The 16,292-nt window shown below is 47.7% G+C and overlaps 2 protein-coding genes across 2 annotated transcripts; one reads left to right on the top strand and one right to left on the bottom strand.

Annotated features, from left to right (window-relative positions):
- Positions 1-2,652: 2,652 nt before the first annotated feature.
- On the top strand, positions 2,653-6,753 carry LDLRAD1 (low density lipoprotein receptor class A domain containing 1). Its single transcript, XM_058030527.1, has 6 exons — positions 2,653-2,673; positions 3,102-3,156; positions 4,687-4,821; positions 5,147-5,284; positions 5,766-5,894; positions 6,585-6,753. Exons 1-6 carry the CDS (start codon positions 2,653-2,655, stop codon positions 6,728-6,730), a joined length of 624 nt encoding a protein of 207 aa, XP_057886510.1. The 3' UTR covers positions 6,731-6,753.
- Positions 6,754-9,650: 2,897 nt separating this feature from the next.
- On the bottom strand, positions 9,651-16,183 carry LRRC42 (leucine rich repeat containing 42). The gene is made up of 8 exons (XM_058030023.1): positions 16,115-16,183; positions 14,759-15,246; positions 12,529-12,660; positions 11,373-11,491; positions 10,922-11,010; positions 10,723-10,836; positions 10,488-10,572; positions 9,651-10,128 (listed from the first exon to the last, which is right to left on the bottom strand). Exons 2-8 carry the CDS (start codon positions 15,229-15,231, stop codon positions 9,872-9,874), a joined length of 1,269 nt encoding a protein of 422 aa, XP_057886006.1. The 5' UTR covers positions 15,232-15,246; positions 16,115-16,183; the 3' UTR covers positions 9,651-9,871.
- Between the last annotated feature and the right edge of the window lie 109 nt (positions 16,184-16,292).

The following is a 16,292-nucleotide window of genomic DNA, read 5'->3' as shown; positions in this document are numbered from 1 at the left end:
AAAAGATCTTCCCTCAGTAAAATCAGATAATAGCAAGTAATTGAACTGTTTCTCAAGATTTCTAATCTAAATGGACTCTTTAAGCTGTCTTGGCATTTGGCTTTGCAAAATGTCATTTCCTATTCATTTTTTGTTAAATATTTGACTTACTGACATCTCCCTTTTCAGAGGCTGCAATTTGGGTTTGATCTCTGCTCAAAACCACTGTTTAAATGAAGGGCCTTAAATTATTGAAATTGCAGGATGAAAGCATTTTATATTCTCTTTAGGCACGTGTTCAACTGAACCTGTATTGGCTTTAGAATGGAATCATCTGGACACAAATGAGGTGACCCTCTTAAGTGTGTGCAATTCACTGCTGGCAGAAATAGCCCAGGTACATTTGGGGGAAATCGGGAGATTTTTAGGTGCTAGAATTTACAATAACCTTCTATCATAGTGGATACACTGATACTTGTTGCCTCTTCAGCTTTTCTGATATTTGAATTTTTTATTTATTATTTTTTATACTTCAGAAGAGCTTGCTTATCTTTCTGACATCGCTGTCATGAACTCATTTTTCTGAACTCTAAGCAGCCTTTGATGTGGGGTAACTGCTCTGAAATCCAGCTGCCTGGTTGGCTACAGCTGAGCTTGATAATCCTGGAGCAGGAAACAGATGGTGGTAGATGTCAGGTTGTAGAATCATGAAAATTCTTAGCTTGGAAAAGACCTCCAGGAATGAGTCCAACCATTTCCCCAGTACTGCCAGTGCCACCAGTAACCCATGTCCCCAAGTGCCACATGCACATGGCTTTAGGGGTAGTTACTCTACCCCTGCCCTGGGCAGCCTGATCCAATGCCTGACAACTCTTCCAGTGAATTTTTTTTTTCTGCTATCCAATCTAATCCTCCTCTGGTGCAATTTGAGGCTGTTTCCTCTTGTCCTGTTGCTTGTTATTTGGGAGAAGAGCCTGACCCCACCTGGCTCCAAGCTCTTCTCAGGGAATTACAGAGGGTGAGAAGCTCCCTCCTGAGTCTCCTTTTCTCCAGGCTGAGGGCTGAGCCCCCCCAGCTCCCTCAGGTGTTTCTCATCTCTCTTGTGTTCCAGAGCCTTCCCCAGCTCTGTTGTCCCTCTCTGGACATCTCTTACAGACATTTGTCCCCAAGGGTGGGTTGACTCCACATTTTAAACTCTTCACTGTAGATTGTTTTGCAGGGTATGCACAGCTGGCCTGCTTTACCTGGCTCTTACACAGGGCTCTTAGCAAACTCCCAACCACCTAATAAGCTTTAGGAAGGCTCAAAATAGTCCTGAATCAAGTCTGATTAGAAACTGAGACTTCCTCTTTAAACAGCAAGGGATCCAGAATTCAAGATGTGCTTAGTCTGACATTTTTCCACATTGCAGCAGCTGCCCAGACTTGCAGACTGTTTGCTACTTGGCATTGGATGTTTTCACCCAAGATCCTTCTTGAAACAGGAGTTTTCTAGCACTGCCTTTAGTAGTGATGTATTCCTGTGAGAAGCTTCTGTTTTGGACAAATTGGTGCTGCTGTAGTGAAGGAGGAGCTCCTACAAGGCTGTGTTTAATTGTGGCTGGTCTGTGAGGACAGGGCTGGAGATGCCCTGGCCATGAGGAGTGTGTTAACTCAGTATAATGGGGGGGATGGAGAGGGAAGTTGGAGCTGTGGTTGTCCCTCCTTGTCAGGCATGATGAGGTGCTTGAGTCAGCTCAAGGCAATGCCAGCTCAGAGACAACCTGGCTGCCAGCCTCTCTTCCACAGCCCTGGTGGGACTGTCCTGCCTGGGGAGGAGTCATGGCCTGTGGGGTGGCAACAATTTGGAAGCACTTGAGTCCTCTGGACCCTCTTGCAAGAATAATCCAGGCTCCTCAAAAACTTTATGCTTTTTCTCCTCACTATCCCCAAGAAAAGCTGCCTGCTCGTGAGATTTCATCCTTGAAGCTGTAAAACTCCTCTCTGTGGGAGCTGTGCCAAGACCTGCAGCCAGTTTAGAAGGCTCCAATGTATTTGTAAGTTCATGGTTGCTGCAGGCTGAGCTGCTAAGCCTTCCTGCAGGCCTGGAAATTCAAGCACTCAAGTCAAAAAGGACCCTGGGGAATTTCCTGTGCCTGTGCTCATTGCCCAAGCCAGAAAGCTGTTCCAGATGGTTGTACCCTGCCAGGTCTCCTGAGATCCCATCATCTGGCAGGAGCCTGGGCTGGTGCTGCCACAAGGGCAGTGGGACAGCTCTGGCTTGGGAAGGAGCTGTGGAGACAGGAGACTTTGATGAAGATGAGACTTTCATTTCCCTCAAGCTTTAACTGTGCAGGGGTTTTCCATGACCAGCATGGGGATAAATGCAGTCAGCATGAGCTAGAGGTGAGTGCTTGTCTTCCAACCTGGCAGCAGGGCTTCAGCTCCCTAAATCTCTGTTTACTCTGAACTGTCTAATGCCCTGTTGCGAAACCACGTTCAGGACAAGAAGAATGAGAGAGTTTGCTGTTGGCTTTCACTGGGGGCTGGGGCAGAGGCTCAGCTCTGCCCTGCCAGTCCCTCCTGCCTGTGAGGTGCTCTCCTTGCTCTCCTGCCTCTGTTGGGTTTGTATCCTGGTAACTTTACCTGTGCTCAGGTGCAGAGAACTCCCTGCAGTCCCTGGAGCTCTGGGAACATGAACAAAACTCATCCCCAGGTACAGTTGTTCAGAAAAATCCTACATACAGCTGTTCCCTGAAGTGCATGTGTTCTTGCCTGTGCTGTTTGCCTGACCTCTTTATCACTGCTTTCTCTGAGAGTTTGAGTTGTTTCTCTGAGATTTTGAGTTGTTTCTCTGAGATTTTGAGCTGTTTCTCCTTATCTTGATACAAAGGAGAAGAGTTGATATAAAGCACTGGGCTTGGTTGGTGTTTGTTTTACAAATGGGTAATTAAGGTTTAAAAAGGGATGGGATTGATTGTTTTGGGAATTAAAGGTGGGCCATGTTTTCACCGAGGCAATTTTTACTTATATGTAACAATAATGGAGTACATGAGGTATTCCTGGGTAAGATGTGAGAACTAGAAAGGTGAAGTTTGTGTGGCTGTGGGATTCTGTAAATCCCTTTTATCCCTTTCCTTCCAGAGAAACGGTGATGTAGCTACTTTTGGTTCAACAGAGACCTTCTCTGGAAAAAGAGGTAATGAACAAAATGGAGAGTTCTATTATTAAAGTATAAATCAATGGAAACTATCAATGTAATATAAAATACAACCAGTATTTATGGTCTGTTTGGACCGATTTTCCCTCTTTTCTGTGTAGTGAAATGTCCAGACTATAAAATTAATAAACTTCAGCTGTTCTGTGTTGGCCTGGAGCTGGCAGACATATGTACAGTTGTATGATAGGTGATCCTCATCTGTCACAGGCTCACAATGAGCTTGCTGTGGCCTTTCCCTATGTCTTAATAGCCAAACTTCAGCAAATTTCGCCCATACTCTGAAGGATGAGGTGGGATCAAAGACAACAACATAGCAAGCCTGTAGTTCAGCTTGCAACATTTCCTCAGCACCATTATTTTATACTCAAGTCTGTTTGTAATTGTTGTGCTTTGTAGTCAGAGGTGTTTTGTAGACACAGACATGCTGCAATTCACCATTTCTCTTCTGAGCTGAAATCTGGGTTTGCCTCTTGCTTGAGCATGACAGAGGGGGAGCTTGCTGGAATCAGGATTCTTTTGCTGTTGAGCAAAGGCTGTGCCTTCCCTTGAGTTTGAACACTAAAACAACTAAGTAAACACAAAGCACAGCTAATACAAATTCTAACTTAAAAGCTCTTTCAGTTCCTGAAAGCTTTTTAAAATTCTAATTAAAGATTTTTAAGTTCAGCTGTACCAAAATCAATTATTCAGGCAGGATTGCCTTAAGTGACTGGTTACTTGTTTCTGAGATGACCACACTGATATTTTTTGCTATTGGTGTGGGAATATGAAGGAATGGAGGGAAATACCCTGTTGGTTTCGAGGCAGAGCTGCAGGTGCAGGTTGCTGAGGTGAGGGTGGGTGCCTGGCATGGCTCTCCCTGTGCTGCCATTGTGTTGCTGTGATTGTGGGTTTGGCCTTTAGCTTCTGCAGTTGGTTTGATTTATGTCCCTGACTTTCTGAAAGCTGGAGGCCCTGGAAGGTTGCTGTGCCCTGGAGATGTTGTTAGGGAGGGGAAGGGCAGCTCTTCAGTTCCTTCTCACTATTCTGGGCTGATGTCCAGCCTCATTTCATGGGAGTGGGAGTCCTAGCTGGGGCAGAAAGCCTGAAGTGCTGTAAAATGAAATCTTACCTCATGGGGAGTTTTGTTGTGGGCTCTTGGAGGGCACCTTCCCCAGCCTCACACTAGCCTGCCCTGGTTCAGTGTCCCTGCTGTCCCATAGGGGTTTGACCTTCATCCCCCTTCTCTGAGCCCACAGGATGAGCTCCATGGAGATGTGGGGCTTGTGTCATTCCACCCCAGTGCTCTGTAGCAGCAGCACAACTTCTTCCACACTGCAAGCAGCAAAATTCCCCACTAGGAGATGTTTAATGGAGGAGTTTGGCTCTTAAACTCAACTCTCAACCCCTAATCCCCAGCAGCCCCCATGCAGAGACCCCAACATGCCAGCCTCGTGTCCCTGCACTGTTCCCCTCTGAAACACCCCAGACCCTTCCTCAGTCCCTCACTGTCTCTCTTGCCTCCCCCAGGCTGCTGCCATCCCTGTGGTGCCCGCCCTGGCTGCACACAGAGGCACCTCTGCATCTCTGCCCTGGCGCTGCTCGTCCTCGCGGCCGCCGTGGCCTCGGCGGTGGCAGCCCTGGCACTCCTGCCACGGGCACCAGGTTGGATCCCCAGAGGGGTTGGTTTGTTGGTAAGGGAGGCAGAAATGGTGCTGCATGAGCACAGCTGTACCAGCTTTGCTCAGCACAAATGGCCACCAGGCGTTCCCTGCTCCACAGGGCAGGGATAACTCTGGATAGCACTGTCATAGTTAAGATTACTGGTGTGGTTTTCAGACTCTGCCATGAACCTGCCAGAAATTAATCCTGGCCCCTGGTTATTTCCAGAACAAAAAATTAATTTCAGAATCTCCCCTTTACTCCCCTTGATCTATTCCTCATATCACAAAAATGCTGGAAAATAAAAGTTTTCTTGCTTTCCCCTCAGTGAACCGCCTCTGCACAGCCCCTAATAACAGGACAGGCTTCCTGTGTGATGACAGAGTGACTTGTGTCCCTGCCAGCTGGGTCTGTGACAGAGTCAGCAACTGCAGGAACGGAGAGGATGAGCAGGAGCAGCTCTGTGGTGAGTGGTTTTGTTGTGAGCATCCCCCCTGCACTGATCTTCCAGCTGTGAGACAGCACCCAGGGTTCCTCTAGCCCTGCTCTGTGCTTCTGGCTGCCTACAGGAGCAGATAGGCCTGGTAGAGCCTTTGTAGGGCAGATGCTGAGAGATGGCACTGCCCAAAACTTAGCAGGAATACCAGGAATCAGAGACTTCAAGCTGATGTGATCTTCCTAGGATTTTTTTTAAACCATGATGTAGTTTTTCTCCATCAGTGAAGCTGTATGCCTTCGTGGGTAATTTATTGTTCAGTCACCCTGGGGAAAAAAACTAAATAAAGCAGAAACCTGGGGCAGACTTCCTGTGTCCCACCACAGAGCTTCCCCATTTGTTCATGCTTGTTTGATGCTGCAGGGAAAGTGTCCTGGCAGCAGCCTTTGGTGCCTGCCATCCCCATTTAAACTGGGGGAGTTTATCATGGCCTGTGTGTGTGCCCTTGCAGGTGACTTGCCTCACAGCCTCCCAGGGTACCTGGTTTTCTACTGCAGCAACCCCAGATCCTGGGTTTATGCTGACCAGAGGTGCAACGGGATGAACGACTGCGGGGACTGCTCTGACGAGTCCTGGAGCTGTAAGTCTGTCTGTCTGCTGGCTCCTGTCTTTCTGCTGATGGATTGCAGCAGCTTCCACAGGTGTGGTGCTCGTGGATGCTGCTGGAAATGCCTGGAGGCTGGCACCCACCACTGAAACACAAAATAGCTGGGGTGGGGTGTTAGTGTGAGCCCTGCAGGCTCAGTCCCCTTGGCTGCCGAGGCTTCTGTGTCAAAGCCTGGTGGCGCCTGAGAGAGGAAAGGATCTGTGCTTTGCTCCCAGTCCTAAAAATTGCTCTTCCTCCTTGTCTTGCTGATGTGGAGCAGTTTCATCACCATGTGTGGCTGTTAGTAGTAACCATTCAAACTGGTCTTTGGTAGCTGGTCAGCAGATGGGTGGATCTCCAAGCTGTGCAGTAGAGTCTTGCTAATATGAGCAGCAGATTTGTTCCTAAGTTACCCCCATGGTTTTGGACAAAAAAAAAGGGGGGGGGGGGGATTACAGTTAGTTGTTCCCCCTCAGGATGGCCTCTCTGCCATGAAGGTCACTGCAATGTCACACTCTGTTGTGACAGCACCAAGCTAGTGTCTGCTTTGGTGGGCCCACAGTCACAGGGTTGTCACCAGCAGCTTTTCTGCTAGGGGGATGAAAGGATTTGACCCATGGAAGGGAGGAGGCAGAGGGTCAGTGCAGCAGAAGCATTTCAGTTCCCTGTTTTGTGTCCTTCCAGCAGCTGCCTGTCCCCCGTGTGGGCAGGAGTGGTGGAGCTGCGTCTCAGTGCACTTCGAGTTCTGCTCCTGCATCCCCCGGAGGCTGTGCCGGGATGGAATCCAGCACTGCCTGGGCTGGTCCGACGAGTTCCTCTGCCCAGCCTGAATCCTGGTGCCCATCCCTGCTGGGGACAGCAGGGTGCTTCCCACACCTCACCCTGGAGCCTGGGGTTCTGCCCTGCCACCTGCTTGGGGAGCTCCAGCCCGAGCAAATCCCCCTCACAGCGCGGTGACAGCGACAGATCCCCCTCACAGCACAGTGACCCCTGACAGATCCCCCTCACAGCGTGGTGACAGCGACAGATCCCCCTCACAGTGCAGGGACAGCAACAAATTCCCCTCATAGCGCAGGGACAGCAACAAATTCCCCTCACAGCGCGGTGACCCCGACAAATCCCCCTCACAGCGCAGGGGCAGCAACAAATTCCCCTCACAGCGCAGGGACAGCGAGCAGGGCTTGTGGCAGCCCTCGGCTGGACACTGGCTGTGGGACAGCTGCCAGGAGGCTGTGCCATGTCAAGGGGACATTTCCTTCATGGGCAGCACTGGGTTGGATGCTGGGCTGGAGAGGCTTCACCAGCCACGGCTGGCACTGCCTGGGCCAGGGCTTCCTCCTCTCTGGACATCTTGGGGCCTCTGCAAGCCACCACACCGAGAGCTGCCCTGAGCAGCAGGAGCTGAGTGAGGTTCCATAGGCCTGATCTTCACTGGTGCTTCTGTCTGTGTTCAGAACACACCCGCAGGTGCTTTCAGCAGTGGCTTTGAGGGCTCTGATGCTCCTGGGACACTTTCTTGGGAATGCTGTGCTGGGAGTGACACTGTGAGGAGCTGGGAGTGACACTGTGGGGAGCTGCTGCTCAGGCTACCTCCTGCTCTCTTTTCAAACCAGGAAGGACAATACAGGGAGTGTAATGGCATGGAAAACTGGAGAAGTTTCAGGGCTTGGGGGGATAAATCATGTCCCTGTGACAGGGTAGCTGTCCCTGAGAGCCAGGGCAGGGAACCATCATAAATAAATAACCTGCTCTTCACTCAGGGCTGTGCAGTTTTGCAGCAGCGGGCTCAGAACAGCCATGGAGCTGGGATGGGTCTCACCGAAGCTGGCAAAGAAAGGAGGAAAAGGAAGTGTCAGCCTTGGAGCAGAGAGCAGCAGAAAATGAAGTGCAGCTCCCAGGGTAGTGTGGGATGACACTGGATCTGTTTGCTGCTTGTTTTGTTCCTCTGCCAGCAGGGCACAGTCAGGCAGCCAAGCCTTCCAAGCAGTCCTCAGGATATAGGTGTGGACATGACACTGAAATTGAAAAAGATGAGGTTTTCTCTGCTCCTTTGAAAATATCATCTGTGTCTAAAACATCGAGGAAAACCCCACATTTACAGTGAGTACTCTTATTTTTCTAGGCCCAAAAGAAATCCCATGAGGTGATCTTCTTCCCATTGCCACCTCAGGTCACAGATATTTAAAAATAAACCCCTGTTCCCTCATTTCTTCTCAGTCCTGTGATCTGCAGCTCTGCCTGTCACTGTAACTCAGATCAATGGTGAATGTTGCTTCTAATTTGTCACTGGGATACAGCTGGAAATCTGAGAGATCTTTTTATAAATAGCTTTACAGTATTGTGACTCACACTCTGCCTGGAATGAGATGGCAAAACTCTGCACAGGGGAAAGGTAAAGCTGCTTTCACTCACCTGTCTCTCTACAGGCCTGGCCAGGGTGCACAGCTTGTTTTCTCTCTGCCTGTAAAATGTCATCCCAGTGTAGTAAGGATTGTTTAAAAAAATATATATATAGGAACCCTTATGCTCAGGACCCAGGTAAGGGGTTTGGTAAAATTAGGATTGGTAAAAAAATGTGCATCTCTCCATGGTCAGATCAGCATATCTCCAATGGTGGAAGGGATGGCCAAAAATTCCATGGTGGCAATTGCACCAGAGACAGCTTGAGGGGGAAGATTGCAGATCTTCCTCCCCACTGAGCCACTGTTTTGAATCACACTTTGTGCCATAATTTGTCTCAGCAGAGAGCTGATGTAGTTGTCAGGGGAAGGTATTAATAGCCTTGAGTTTCTGGGAAAAGAAATTAGGATTTGAATGCAAGTGTGCCTGCTTTGTTTGTGTGTAGTCCTTTTTTGAGGAAAATTCAGCAGTAAGGAAAAGACAAAGGGGTTCTCTTCTTTATGCATTTCTGAGCTGAAGTTCATTTTCTTGGCCTCTTCATGGTTTCCAAGGATGTGCTGCTTTTTCTTGGTGATGAATTATGGTAGACAACAGTGTAAAAGGAAGAAGCACTATAGGGGAAACCTGGAGAAAATCCTTGGCCTCATGAGGCCCAAGAGGACAAGGATGAGCACTGTGCTCCTCAGCCAGTTGTGATGGAAACACTCAGGGCAGGAATTCAGTGTTTAACAGTTACCTGCAGCATTAGAGCTGCACACACCAACACAGAACAGGTCTGAGTGTCCAGGTGATTTACAGCTGATCTGCATAATTAATATTTGAATTATAAATGCCCCTCAGTGTTGTCAGATGGAGAAGCACAGTTAGTATTGTGTATTGCAGTATTGCAGGCACACTGAAAATGGGTTTTAAACCACAGAATGATCTCAAATGCAGTGAATTTGCTTGTAAGGGAGAACAAATTACAACTGCAGAGCATAGTCTCTACAGTAACCTCATTCCAGCTCTCATTTCCTGGGCTAAAATGAGAAAGAAAAGGGACTTGTGTTCCACTTTGTGCTTCTGCAATGGCTGTTGCTGAGGTGTTGCTGCCTCTGCCTCCCTTCCCAGAGGTCTGTGCTTATCCTTTGTGCTCCCTCCCTCTGCACAGCCCCATCAGCACAGCCTGGTGCTTTCAGGCTGAGCTTTCTGTTCTAGCAGCACTGTAAACATCCCATGGCACTGACAAGCCCCGTGCAGCCTCATTTCAGATGAGCTGCAGTGATTTGTGTCCTGGCCCTCGAGAGGCAGGAGAGCAGCAGGAATAGGAGCAGCTGTTTTGGTGGAAAACACCTTCATCAGAAGAGTTAGTTAAGGATGACAACAAAAACTTTATTTGAAAAAATTATTATGTATTGAAAATATACAGTAGCATTACCAACCTTCTTGTCTCTATCCCTCCCCCAGCACAGGCTACCCCACAGGCATGTCACAGCAACCAGATTTAACAGTACTTTGTCACTCCCTCTCAATATGTCCAAATCCTGTCATCAGCAAGAGAACAACAAACAAAAGACCCACTTCTTTCTGACTCAGTAGGTATTTAACAAATCCCAGTCCTCCACAGTGAGGCACAGATGCTTCTGTTTGGAAGTCCTTTCTCTCTCTTGTTCAGCCAAAGCTCTTTTTTTATTGTTCTTTAATTCATGGCTGCCTGCAACTTCCTTTTTCAAAGGTAAATGGCAATTTTCAACGTTTTCTTTATAAAACTGCAAGTTTCCAGATGCTTTAGTTTCTGGCTCCACCAGTGTGCATTTGACTACTTCCTCTATTCTGTGTGTCTTGCCATCTACAAGCAAAAATATCAAGTTTAGATTTTGGGAAAAACAGAATTATACTGTAAAATGCATAACTTTGTGGTACGAACTGTTTTGGCCAAGCCAACTTGGAAATGTGCACAGGAAAAAAATACCATTTATATTTTGGACTCAGAATATTAAGGAAGAAACTCAGTTGTTATATGAGCTGTACTTGAATTATCCACAAGTTTAACAAATGAAAAAACTCAACTACATTGTAATGCAGTTACACAAAAGGCTGGAACTGCACACCTGAGATGCTATTTGTACTATAACCCAAAAAAGTGTGGGAATAGTCCCAGTAGGAAAGAAAATAAATCAGCTCTGTGGTGTCCATGCAGTTACGTACAGAAGTGAAGAGCTGTCACTCTGGATCTCAGGTTGTCCTGGGGCTTCATGGCCTCCAAAACTGCCTGCTCCCACTGCAGAACTGTCTGAAAGAACAAAAGAAGCAGTTCAAATGTCTTGCAAAACTTACAGAAATATCATTGGAAACAACTCCATCCCTTGTTCTTTCCTATTCAGCAATTTTGTATTCTATATGGCAAAATTTTAGAGAGTAAAACAGGTTTAACCCCCCTTACCTGCTCTGCCCATCCCTCTGTTTTGCAGTTACTGTGATCAAATTCTTTCAGAGGCACTTTTGAGTGAACCAGGCCTATCTGCATTTGAAGCCGCTTTATAACAGCATCAACATCCTGGGAAAAAAGGGACATAAAGCAGTCAGAGGGCAAGAACTTTATTATTACACTTGTCCAGTAAACTTTTTCTGATAGTTTTTACCTTGAGACCTGTGCCAGAAATGTCCAAACAATTCAGTTTCTTGAAAGAAAGAAGGTATCCAATTCCCACATCTGTAATTTTAGGGTTACCTGTAAGGCCAAGTAAAGATAATTAAGTTGCATGACGTGGAAAAACATTATCAAAATACCAAGTAAGTATTTGTTCCAAAAGTTAATACTGGAACAAGACTGACTTTCCCCCTCTAATTATCAAAATAGAAACATTTACAACACAAATTCTCAAACTACTAAAAATATTTATGTAAGGAGCAAATGCCTGAGACCTCAGGTCTGCCCTGTGCCTTCTGGGAGGCTCCTGGTCAAATCTGGGGCTGGCTCATAGGAATCAACAAATTAATGGTATTCCTTCAGTGGAAGGAATCCTTAAGGAGGATAAATTCTTTATCAGAAAGGACACAGGTTCTCTCTGTTGTGGGACATGGAGCACTTACAGGACAAGTCCAGCACCAGCAGATTGTCCAGCCCCTTTTTCAGCACACGGACGGGCGCTGTCATCCTGCGCAGGCCGGCGTCTGACAGGGAGTTGTCCTTCAGGAGAAGCCTCTTCACACTGCCAGCACAGATACAAACACAGAGCTCATGGTCATTACTTCTCAGAGTTTTGTAAAATGTCCCAAAACTCCGTGTCAGAAGGGTCATCCTGTGCCAAGCCCTCCAGGCTCACAGTAAAAAGCAGCGAGGAAGGAGCCTGGGTCAGCAGGAGTAACAAATATCTTTATATTTCCCTGCTAGCTCAACAGAAGCACTGCTTGAGCAGCTATTCCCACAGCTCCAGTGACAAACTGATCCTAGAGCCAAACATTTGCCAACAGAGACAATAAGCTTCTTTATACCCTGAAGTTCTTTATACCAGGGCTGCCAAACTGAAATGCACTCAAAACTAAGAAAAAATGCTTGGCAAACTAAAAGAGGGCAGATTCGATAAGTGATCATAAGCAGTGATTTTAAGAAAATAATGAGGTCTTATAGCACTGATTAACAAAACTCAGGGAAAAACATCAAATTGAAGTGCTCTCTTCAGAGCACTTCAAGATAAAACCTTGATGCAAAATGCACCAAAATCTTACAGCAACATAATATCCTTAATTAGCAGTCATCCTACCTAATGCTTCCAAAATTATCTACTTGTCATTTTTGGGTACCAAACAAAATTACAAAATTTACTGTTTTGAGATGTTAACTAACCAAATAATCAACATCCTTCTTGCAGTAATCTTCATGGAGAACAGTAGTTTGGTTAAAAATTTGGCTGATAAAGTTCCCCCTTAAAAATAGGAAATGTAAAACTGTTCCAAATGAGAAAGATGCATTTCTTACCCAGACAATGAAAATTATAAAAAGTTGATATAAAATATGAGACAGTAAGTTGTCTTGCATAATTTTAGTACTTTTTATGATTCAGTATGTGCTTTGTGTACAATAAATTCTGTATTTTGTTTACCTACGGAACAGGTTTTATGAACAACCAAAATCTTCAACCTTACACTCTGCAGCCTGTGAAACTTCTCTTTAAAGTCTCAGCCTGATTCTTTGAACTGCTTAGTGGTAGGAAAGAAAGTGTCATTTTTTAGCTCAAGAAATTGGTACCTAGACAGGGCCTCTTTGGTGAGGTGTTCCAGCAGCTCGTGTTCATCTCCAAGTTTACAGCAGGAGAGATCCAAACACGTCAGCTCCCGGAAAGACTTAATTTCTTCAAGCTTTTCAGAGATAACCAGGTATCTGCAAAGCCAAAAAAAGAGAAAAAAGCCCTGAGTGCTCAGGCATGTAGGGAGGTGTCTACATCCCCAAGTGTCACAAGCACAAAGCACTCGTTTCTGCTAAGTACTATGTGAAAATTGACATAAATTACCCAGCTGCACTAAGCACCTCTTTATGTGCAGCTGGCACACAACATGTCTGAATTCCCAGTCTTCTCCTTAGATCACTGTCATGGTTTTGATTCGCTGCAAAATACTGGGCTAACAAGACTTCAACTTGCAAATATTGCTATTAGGAGCTTCTTTACAGATTATTGCTGTATTATTTCAGGATAATGCAAAATATCCCAGTTTATCATAAGTCAGCTTCACAAACTGCTCTTCCTCAGTGTCTAGGAAGGGTATAGACAAACCCACATTCATCCAGGCTTAAAATCCACCTCAAATGTGGATTTTAATCAGGACAGAATAGCTTGTCAGCGGCAAAATTTTACTTTTTACATGTCAATAAAATGCTTGACTAGGAGTAGAAGTCCAGGACTGGCCAGAGCTGTGGCTACACCCTAGGCAGCAGTTACTCAGTGGGTTGTTTTTTTTTTAGCTGTGCTGGTTCCCTGCTCTGATTCACTCAGCAGCCACGCAAACATCTGTGCTGGAGCCATTCAGTAGGAGGCTCAGAGATGGGAACAAACCACTGAAGAATGGCAGGCATGAGTATGCAGTAATGAGCACGTAGCCCTCAGCACCTCCCTGCAGTCACCTCTTGCTGCCCCTGTGGCTCCAAATTCACTGATCTCTCCTGAATTTACCTCGTATTCCCCATGGCAAGACACACCCTGAGGCCAGCAAATTCACTGCATAGACTGGGGGTGATTTTTAATTTGATCCCTGCAGGAACACCTCTTTGTCCATGCATATAAGAGGACCTTAATATCCTCCCAGGGTAATTTTACCCATCAAACCACCCCCCTCACGCCCCTTGCCTGTGCAATTTGGCTCTGCAAGAGGCACAACATACAGTCAGAGCATAAGCCAGTTCTTGAGAGAGATTATTAGCTGTTAGGGTTCTGGAGAGAAGAGTGGGCTCTTTTAGAAATAAAAATCATCAGAAAACGCCTTAATGCCTCACTTCCTGGATTTCAAAGACTTGATACTTAACTCAGCTTTCTGTAATGGCAAAAGATGCCAGAAGTAGCTTAATTTCTAAATTAAGCCCATAAAATTTTCTGTGCTAGAGATAAAAAGGGAGTAGGTTTAAAGGATAAAACAAAGGATAATTGACTTCTACTCAAACATTCCTACTGTGCTCAGAACACCCTTGGCACTTCAGATGAATATGCCAGTACTTTGATTTTAAACTGGATAAACCATCCCTTTTTCAAGTGTAAAGATGGAAGAGAACAGTTCTATTACTGGGAAGGACTTCAGTAGGAGCAAGGCTTTAAAAACATAATCCAGTTTTAAACTTGGCAAGACTCTTTCAGTTAAAGATGTGGGCATTGAGAAGATTGAAAAACTAGTGCTGGGCTGTGATCAGGACCTTGTTAAAGTACAGTCAATATGGGGATGGCAACAACAATAAAATAAGGTAAAACCTGCCTGATTTCAGAGCCTGAAACTTACCCACAAGTCTGTATCTTCTTCTAAGCCCCCAAAATGAGACATGACAGCAAGTTTATATAGTTGGTAAACCTGAACAATTTGCAAGGGTGTATTTTATCTGTACAGTCAGCTAAGTGTGCTGAAAAGCTTTTAAACAGCAATTACAGAAACATCCCATGAAATGCCTGAGAAGGCACTAAGCACACGGATTTCCACAGAACTGCTGATTATTATTGTTAAAAATAGTTGCAGGTTTAATCCTCCACATAAGATCCCCTGTTGGTTGAAACAGATGTAGTCTGTCACCTCTGTTATGATTTTTATCTTAAAATGAAACCTACAGCTCCACTTGTAGGAAAGGTATGGGATGAAAGGCAGCAAGCACAAGAATCAGATAAGACTCAGGGCATTTCATTAAAATTAGGTGGTGTTGTAAGCCCAAAATGTATTTTAAATTTAATTTAGGGGAAGCTTGAAGTGTGCTAGCAGAAGACAAGATTGTTAGGGGACACACTTACCTGTTCCGCAAGCACAGTGAGCACAGCACCAAACTGCCATAGGCTTCAGTGAACTTCTGCAGAGCTCTCAGTCCTGTCACTGGCTCTGTGAACTTTTGTCTTGCTTCTGCTGCTGAAAAGAGCTTTTCAGCAATCTGCTCTGGGAAACCAATCAACGAGTCAATGTGATCTACATTGTCAGAAATGTAACCCAGCACGAGGCTGAAGAGGGACTTGGCTGAGTAGCGGAGGTTCCCCTCCTTGGTGTACGTGAAGATGAAATGATCAGTCCTCTGCCTCCTTGCCCTATCATCCTCCCTGTTCATGCAAAGCTCCACTGAAAAAGTTCTGGAAAACAGACTAAAAGGTCTTGCTTTGGGAGTGACATTGTGTACGCCGCCTGCACCCCGATTTACCACATGCAGCTTCCCATTTTCACGCACGTATATTGGCCCAGTATCCAAATGGCTTTCTGAGTGGAGACAGTACGACATTCCCCTCGACCAGCTCTGCAAAAACAAATCACAGACGGGTGAACAACAGCCACAGAGGAAAACATGACCCAGGGAAGCCCCTAAAGCTGGCAGTTCCCCTTAGAGCCCTGAGCATGGCCACGTAGCAAGGAGGGCAGGCTGTGTGGAGCAGGGCTGTGAGCTGCCTGCCACACACCCCATCCGAGGGGGAACTGGCCCCTGGGCTGGCTGAGAGGCCCGGGATGGATCCCAGGTCCAGGATGGAGATAGGGGCAGTGGGAGAGGGGCTGGGGTTGAGTGGGAAGTGCCCCTACAACCAGGCCTGGCTCTGCTGCAGGCAGGAGCAAGGGGAGGAGGAGGAAGAGGAGGGCACATGTCTGACTGCAGCTGGGCAATGGAGCCTGCTGGAAGCTCCCTCCCTGGCAGGGTGGGAATCTCCCGGTGCCCCTTCCCCAGCCGCTGCCGGGGGCTCTGGCTGGTGAGCAGGGTCCTGGCAGGAGAGCCGGGGGGCAGGAGAGCCCAGAGCTGCCATGCCGAGGGGCAGGGCCGGGATGGGATTCTCTCAGCTCCCGGCCTGCGGGGCTGGCGATCGGGTCCTGCGGGGCGGGAGGGGACCGGGCCCTGCCCGAGGGGGGCCGGGGGTACCGGAAAGGATGGGGAGGCGGGTGCGAAGGGATCGGGTCCAACCCGGAGAGGGGTCGGGGCAACGCTGGGTAAGGTCTGTGAAGGGATTGGGTTGTACCCGGGGGTGAGCGCGCCGTGAGCGGGCACAGCCCCGAGGGGCGCCAGGGGAAGGGGCACCAGGGGAAGGGCACAAGGGGAGGGGGCACAGAGGGAAGGGTCCCCGCCCGGGCAGGGAGGCCAGAATCCCGCTCGTTCCCCGATCCCCCCTCATCCCACCTACCTGCCCCGGGAGGGGCCGCGCCGTCAGCCGGGCCGGGGCTCGGCGCTCCCGCCGCCCGTCCCGCAGCGCCCGCGGGCGGCGGGCGGGGCCGCGCGGGGGGCGGGCGGCGGGCGGGGCGGAGCGGGGCACGGCGGGAGCGCCGGGTCCCGCCCGGCCTCCCCCGCCCTGCCAGGGGCGA

This window comes from Melospiza georgiana, chromosome 9 (assembly GCF_028018845.1).
Source record: "Melospiza georgiana isolate bMelGeo1 chromosome 9, bMelGeo1.pri, whole genome shotgun sequence".
Classification (NCBI taxonomy): domain Eukaryota; kingdom Metazoa; phylum Chordata; class Aves; order Passeriformes; family Passerellidae; genus Melospiza; species Melospiza georgiana.
The sequence above is the reverse complement of the archived record's forward strand: the minus strand, read 5'-3'. Positions and strand labels throughout refer to the sequence as shown.

Coding starts and splice junctions, on each gene's coding strand:
- LRRC42 (XM_058030023.1), bottom strand. CDS start 15,231: ATGTCGTACTGTCTCCACTCAGAAAGCCATTTGGATACTGGGCCAATA. Junction 11,492..12,528: donor ACCAAAGAGGCCCTGTCTAG/GTACCAATTTCT, acceptor CTGTGCTGGCAG/TGTGAAGAGGCTTCTCCTGA. Junction 10,837..10,921: donor TTTCTGGCACAGGTCTCAAG/GTAAAAACTATC, acceptor CTTTTTTCCCAG/GATGTTGATGCTGTTATAAA.
- LDLRAD1 (XM_058030527.1), top strand. CDS start 2,653: ATGAACAAAACTCATCCCCAG. Junction 3,157..4,686: donor GACCTTCTCTGGAAAAAGAG/GTAATGAACAAA, acceptor TGCCTCCCCCAG/GCTGCTGCCATCCCTGTGGT. Junction 5,285..5,765: donor TGAGCAGGAGCAGCTCTGTG/GTGAGTGGTTTT, acceptor GTGCCCTTGCAG/GTGACTTGCCTCACAGCCTC.